The sequence below is a fragment of the Paroedura picta genome, chromosome 1, assembly GCF_049243985.1.
Source record: "Paroedura picta isolate Pp20150507F chromosome 1, Ppicta_v3.0, whole genome shotgun sequence".
NCBI classification, from domain to species: Eukaryota; Metazoa; Chordata; class Lepidosauria; order Squamata; family Gekkonidae; genus Paroedura; species Paroedura picta.
In genome coordinates this window covers 30,390,550-30,397,986 of record NC_135369.1, presented here as the reverse complement: position 1 = coordinate 30,397,986, position 7,437 = coordinate 30,390,550, and the positions used below count along the sequence as shown (strand labels likewise).

The 7,437-nt window shown below is 46.9% G+C and overlaps 1 protein-coding gene across 8 annotated transcripts in view; it reads right to left on the bottom strand.

Annotated features, from left to right (window-relative positions):
• Positions 1-2,858: 2,858 nt before the first annotated feature.
• Positions 2,859-7,437, bottom strand: part of EXTL3 (exostosin like glycosyltransferase 3) — a 183,081-nt gene continuing 178,502 nt past the window's right edge. For all 8 annotated transcript variants that reach the window (XM_077331808.1, XM_077331800.1, XM_077331840.1 and 5 more), the window contains one exon: positions 2,859-4,274. In XM_077331808.1, coding sequence (XP_077187923.1) covers positions 4,065-4,274 — 210 coding nt within the window. In that variant the 3' untranslated portion in view covers positions 2,859-4,064. The remainder of the gene's footprint in view (positions 4,275-7,437) is intronic.

Below are 7,437 nucleotides of genomic sequence, written 5' to 3'. Positions count from 1 at the left end.
GGCAATACGATGGGTGTAGCTTAAACAGCACGGATTTGGAAGCTGGTCTCTGGTTTTCTCTCCAACAACAGCCACGTGTGTCTCCTGGAAGATCTTCCTTCCATTCCAAGGCGCCAAAGAGTTCCAGACACTTTCAAGTTAAACTCTTGAGTTTATTTTATCCTTTTACAAAACTCAACATATGAATATTGTGCTCGTGTCCTGGTTTTAGATATCTCCCTCCCACCTGCATCTTCTTGTTATTCATTTTTTAGACAACAATTTGAAATTTCGTGCTCACAGAGCTTTTAAATACATCTGTCGTGGCAGGGAATGGAAGGCCAGTGGTGGATGTTGAGTGACCGGAGGGGGGGGGGCACAGAAGAGGGACAGAACCACACACCCCACACTTGCTGGGATTCCAGAGCATCCTGGTAAAGGGAAGCCCCATACTCCCAAGTTTCACCTCTGTAATGACAAGGAGAACCACAGAGAAAAGTAAAGGATGCAGCTGGAGCTCCTAAGGAATGTTTTTGACAAGCCCGTTTGAGAACTAGGGAGACCCACTGGTCAAACCAGATTTATACACCACCTCCTCCTTCCACTCTCCCGGAAATTGTTAGAAAAGCCTTGCGGTGAGAGCCGCGAGGTGACCAGCTGTTTAAAGGGGTCTCCATACCCCTAAACCTCCCTCAATCCAGTTTGTGGTGTAGAAATATCATGACTCCACCTCCAGACTGCTAACTGGATTACCAAACATGTTTTGGAGCAACTTTGAGACTATTTAAGGGATGAGATACACGACCACGGGAGATCCTTCAAAACAAAACCGTGTCTGCACACATATTTCAAGAGAGCTCAGCTATCCTAATACTTGCCATAGCAGACAAAGCTCAGCACTAGTTTCTCACTGAAGCCAATGATGGCTGCGAGCACAGCCTGTACTTGCCGGGAGCTCAGGTTGGGTTAGCTGTAACCTGCACAGCAAAAAGGAAGGGCCATAGCTGTCTATTTTTCCACACACTTGTTTTAGGTAATTTTCTAAGGTTTTAAGTAGATCTTCTTAGAACACAGACCCCTGGGGGAAACAAGAACAGCAATGCCAAGCCTGAAAGAAAAGGAACGACACAGTTCTGGAAAACACCTCCATGTCAATGTTCTCACATACACCACCAGTATGAATGAGGATAGAGACCCTCAGCATCCTGTCACACGAGAAAATGTGCCTTTTCACTTTGCACAGGCTGCGGAGTGAATGTGAGAGAGCATGTGAGAAATGTCTCTATAGAAAATTGGAAATTCAAAATTAGGCTTAAGCAATGGATGGCTGAGGAGAGCAGCGGCCTTTGTGCTCTCCTTTGCATCTAGGGGCAATAGAGCACTGCAATTCCATTTGGGTGGAAGGGAGCATGGAAGCATTGCTGGTGGGAAAGTCTCAGTGCCTTACTATGGGCTCACCCGCTGTAATATCTTGAATCCCCCATGACCTGTGTGATATCCTGAACTATTAAGACACTGTCATGGTACATCCATAAAATGCAAAATTGTGCAGCCTCCATTTGCCTTGGGTCCATGCAAGGAAAAGGGAGAGGTTGGTTTAATCCATTAGGAATACTGCTGTCCATTTTCAGCTTGTCCATATGAGAGAGAGATGCCGTCCGAGAAGACCAACCATCCCAAGAGATTTGTGATCATTCAGATATAGCATTTAGCAGACACTACTGAGTGAAGCAAGAATTCTGCAGTGGTTAAAAGACATTCACTAACACCCGGGGGGGGGGGGGAGCCCCTCCAACTGTGTGAAATGTACATCATTTCCTTTAGCACAGCTGAGCTACCAATGGGCTGCACAGCTCTATGGTAGCCATGACTGTACAGAATGGTACGTGCTGGACAGGGATCTGACTCCTACATCAGCAAAAGCTGAAGCTTGAATGAAATAGGAAGCTGGCAAAGCAAAATAGGACTCAAACTTTGCTACAAACTGTGCAAAGTAGCTACAGGTGCTTTGTTAGCAAGCCAGCACAACCATCTGCCATGGGGAAGGTGTCTTGTGAGCAAATTAAGCACATGCAGCTCTTTTGCCAAGGTTAAACAAGATGCTGAGCCTGTGTAAAGTCACCTAGGGAGACTCTTTGCCTTGACAGTGGGTCTGATTTCAGAAGTGCAGCAGGAGAGAACTCAGGACAAAGAATTTCCCGTGGAATGGGTCTGCACTCACAGGTACCAAGAGCCCCTTCAGTAGACCATTTTTCTATAAATCTGGAAGCCAGAGAATCAGAATGTCTGAAAGCAAGGGAGAACAAACAATATGCACCTTACACTTCAAGAATGGAGCGCACAAAAACCAGGGTTCGTACATTAAAACTATGTGCTTAGCCTGGGCAGCCGAGCAATACCGGTGGAACCAGCAAACTCGGGGCTGAAACGGATGAGAGGCAGTTCATATTTCTGAGGTCCGATGATAAAATGTAAATTGCAGGCTTGTACAGCTTCCATTTGCCTTGGGGCCAAGCTGAGAAATAGAAGAGGACGGTTTGATCTAACCACCTCCATTTGGCTTTGTTTTTCAAAAGTGCTTCCCCCCACTTGGGTATACGCATTTCAAAAGTGCAACTACGTGTCCTTTAAAAATATACCTCCCCCCCCCTTAAGACATTAGTAAAGCAAGAAGCCTGGTTTCATGTGCAGGTGGGTGGGGAGTGGGGTGCACACCTTGTCTCTCTCCTCTGTATGGCCCCGAGGCAGAGTGAAGCTGACCGAACTACAGAGACGAGTCATTTTTGCAACTCCAGAGAAAGCCTTGGACTCTCCCACAGAGGAGAAATGTAGGGAAGAAGGAGACTTACACAGTGAGACGTAGTCTGCAGGCTGCTTACTGAGGGTTGATCCAAGACACATTTTATTAGGTTGTCGGCACACACACTTGCTTCTGTCCCTGGTGACGCCGCACAGGCCCCTCTAGCTGTAAAGTGAAACTCTTACAGGGCCTTGTGCATGCGTGTGTGTGAGAGAGAACTGAGACAGAATCACCATGGTGCAGGGTCAAAAGGCTTTAAAAAGGTAACTACAAACTTCCTTTAAAAAGGCTATGGAGCACAGCCCCATAGCAACAGCACACCAAACAGAAGCTTCTCATGTTGCATAAGTGATGGCGAATTAAGACCTTTGAGCCGAAGAGGGTGGAGCTTAACACTGCTCACAGGGCAGGGAGAGAAGGGCTGGAGCCCGGGAGGGAAGGGTTCTGGGCGTCTTGCATCCAGGGGCGACTGTAACAGCGCTGTCAGTGAGGAACTGGAGAGAGACAGGGTGGTCACCACGGAGCAGCACTTCCCTATGAATGTGGGACAAGGGGAGTCTCTGCAAGGGCGTTGTTTTACCATTGCAGGGTCAAAGGGAGGAGGAGGTGAAACGCTTATCAGCAGTAGTAAGCTCCTTAGCAGCCACAGGAAAACAAACAGAAAAGGGGTCATTTTTTTTGCCCCAGTAGAACAAAGAGCACCATCTTCTCCATGGTGCCCTGATTAGATCTGGCCTGGGCTACTCCATGTAGCAAGAAAGGAAGCCCCTCTCACTCCTCCACCCTCCACAACACTCCCCAAAAGCAGCACACCAGATCATCCAGTACGGGGCCTCCTTGGGGATCTGATTTTCCCCAAAAGGGATATGGGTTGGGTACAAAACAACAGAGAAATCCCACCCTCCCCCCCCCCAAAAGAAAAAAAATAGAAAGCCTTACAAGGCATATCTAAAACACTTCCATTTTAAATAATAATTAATTATTTTAAAAACCCCAGTTTTGCTCTTGGCTAACCCACTAACTGGGGGACTAACCAAAGTCTCAGGTTTCTTCTTCTTCTCAGTATGTGATTCCAGGAGAGTCTTTAAATGAGGTCCCGAACTGTTCAATTCATTTTCCCTTGGTGGGCTCGGACAGACGTGGAACTCATGACAGTTTACGAAGTTAACAGAAAGGGGAAATAGTCTCAGGGGAGGTTTCTTTCTCTCCTAGCCTTGTGAAGGGACCTCCTTCCTGCATCTCCTGTAGCCCCTCCTCCCAGAAATCTGTAGACAAAACTTTCCATTCAGATGAACTTGAAGCATTTTGTCTTGTCATGGGGTAGCCGGGTCTTGAAGAGAACAGAGTCCACGCGGAACTGGGTGTACAGCAAGGGCATGTAGCCGTACACTTTGACAAAGAAGTTGATGCATTTGTGTCGCTCGTGGAAGTGAGAGTCGTCGTGAGAAAGTGCCTGAGGACAGCCAGGGCAACGGAAAGTCCAGCGGGAAGTTACCTGGGCATAAAAGAACAGCAAAAATGTAAACACGGAGGATCCCATCCCCAGCTCATTCCAATGCAGTATAGCAACATAAAAAGTTGGGTGGCCCAATGTTTTGTGCTGGTGTGATGATAAAAAGATTGGGTACCCAGACTGTAAGAGCCCTGCTGGATAAGACCAGTGGACCTTGTAGTCCAGCAGCCAACCAGTCACTCTGGAGGGCCCACAAAGAGGGCAAGGACTTCCTCGGATGTTACTTTTTGGCTCTGGGAAGACATCTAGTAGCCCTCCCTCTCCCCATCCTTTTATTTATTTTAAAATAATTATTCTTTCATTGCAGTACATCAAATAGAAAAGAAATAAAACAGATATAGCAATTGTTTAACACATTGGACCCCTGATCAGGTTTTTTGGTCCCCTGACCCAGTTAGTTCTGGTTATCAAGAAAATCTGTGAGAGCCAGTTTGGTGTAGTGGTTAGGAGTGCGGACTTCTAATCTGGCATGCTGGGTTCGATTCTGCACTCCCCCACATGCAGGCAGCTGGGTGACCTTGGGCTTGCCACGGCACTGATAAAGCTGTTCTGACTGAGCAGTGATATCAGGGCTCTCTCAGCCTCACCCACCCCACAGGGTGTCTGTTGTGGGGAGAGGAATGGGAAGGCGACTGTAAGCCGCTTTGAGCCTCCTTCGGGTAGGGAAAAGCGGCATATAAGAACCAACTCTTCTTCTTCTTCTTCTAATGCCATTGTTCTTGAATTCATGTATTGTTCTCCTCTTGACCAAACTGGTTAGTTTTTAAAAAAATTCTGCCAGTTTATCAAGCCAAGCCGATATTGACGATACCCTTGGAACTTTCTAGTCTTTTGCCAAAATCAATCTCGCTGGCAGATTCTCTGCACAAACATTTAACGACAAATATTCAGGTTTCATAAGAAATTTAACATTAAGCATAGACTCTTTTTTGCCCAGAATTTGCTAGCCTTAATGTACCTCCACCACGTATCAAAGGAGCCAGATTTGTCATTACATTTCCAACAGATATCATTACAGTCAGTTGCTATTTTACTTATAACCTAGGGTGTGATATACCAATGATAAACCATTTTGTACCAGTTCTCTCGTAAGGACTGGCATTGTGTAAGCTTCGGTACCTTAAACCATAATCTTTCCCATACTTCCAATGGAATATTACATTCTATATTTTGCATCCATTTGATCATACATTCTTTAACCTGCTCGGTTTCTGTTTCAAATTTCAACAAGAACTTATACAATAAAATCAGAGTCCAGTAGCACCTTTAAGACCAACAAAGATTTATTCAAGGCGTGAGCTTTCGAGTGCAAGCACTCTTCCTCAGACTATGAACTTCCATCATGACAGTGGGACCTAGTGCCTCCCTGGCAAAGCCTCGGCTGCCATTTCCAAGTGCTGGTGCCAAGTAGCCCCACTGTTTTGCATTTCAACTGAATTTACACATGCAAATCTCTTCAGCTCCTCTGGCTGTGTCCACCAGCCTGAGAATCCCACCAGGAACAGCATCAACAAGGCTTCCATTTTGAAAGCAGGGGTCCGCCTGTGGGGTTTGCACCCTGCTGCCGCTGCCAAACCCCCATCTCCTGGCCACTGCGCTGCCAAAAAAGGCGCCAGCTTGCCAAGCCCACCAGCTGGCCGGCCAGCTAGCCAGCCAGGAACCCTACCCCCACTGAAACCCTGCCTACACGTAAGCAGTGTAGTGGTGGGGATTTGTAACACCTCAAGATTAAGAAGGGCCATGGCACTTAGTGTAGATTCAAGCTTGCACTGCTGGAAGCTCCTTGGAAATTAAGAGACAAAACCACATGAAAGCACAGCATGGCTGGGGTTGGGGGAGGAGGAGAACAAGAAGGCCCTGTAATGTGTACAACAAGAGAAGCACTCTCTCATTGGATCTGGCTTGGGACACATTTGCCAAAAAGAATTGCCATCACAGAGACACACGTGGATGCGGTTTGGGGAAATGAGGGAGATGAGAACAATGGTTTTATTGTATGAGCAGATAAGGGGAGAGCTGCTGCCAAGGAAGCTTAAATTCTTCTCAGTGTAAAGGCGCCAGGAGGTCTTCAAACAGAGATGCCAGCAGTAAGGTCCAGTTGCCTTACTCCGTGCCTCGACAGGCAGTTCAAGCTTAATGCGCTTCCCTCTAGCTCTTCCCTGTGGGCTTTTGTGCACGGCCATACATATGGAAAGAATGGTCCGCAGAGAGGAGTGAGAAAGAGAGAGAGATGTTCATTAGGCATTCTCAGGGGAACCCCTGCTTGCAACTCTAGCAAGAGCAAGGTTCATCCACCCCTTCGTGAAGAAAATCACCCTCATTTGTAATGCAAATCTAACTGGAGCTGCTCTGGTATTGCAGCTGGGCCAGACGTGGCTATAAACCCCCTCTCCTTCCCCATTCCAGCTGCAGTGCAGAGCCAAAAGGTCAAAGCAATTACCTAGATTTGCCCAATGGATTTTGCTCTGGAGAAAATGTCAATTAATGACAACAATGTATTAAAAAGGCTCTGGAGGCCTATGCTGCCCCCACCTATGGAGCTTCTGACCCTTGTGTCAAGGGCTGCGGCCACCAGGGGACTAGTCCAGTCCAGTCTCCTCCTCCACCTGCTTCGAAAGATATTCCCAAGGAAGCTGCAGATTCTGTTCTCAGTCACGGGGAGGCAAACTGAAGGGGTCATAGCAAAGTGCTCTCTGGAAAGGACACAGAGCAGCACAGGCTGATGAAGTCACCCTTAGACTTGCCCAAACTTTTTTGAGGAAAAATGTTGCAAGCATAGAGAGCAGTATCACAGGACGAAATAAGGGAAAAAGCGGGGCCGGATGGGTAAGAAGCAGCAAAACTTGGTACTTTAGAAAAGTGAGAAGGGAAATTATTAGCAGCTAAAGGTATGTCAAATTTAATGGTTGGGGGAAGGAGGGACTCCCAGCCTCTGTGTTCCAGACTCTGGCCCATGTTTATACCATGAGGAAATCCATGGAGAACCAACAGAACGAAGTTTGAGTCCAATAGCACCTTTAAGACAACAAGGTTTCATTCAAGGTATGAGCTTTCATGAGCACATGCACATTTTCAGATACAATGGCATGGAATGGAGTATTCAGTTCATACTTATAGGCAAAAGATAAATTAACATACAGCATAA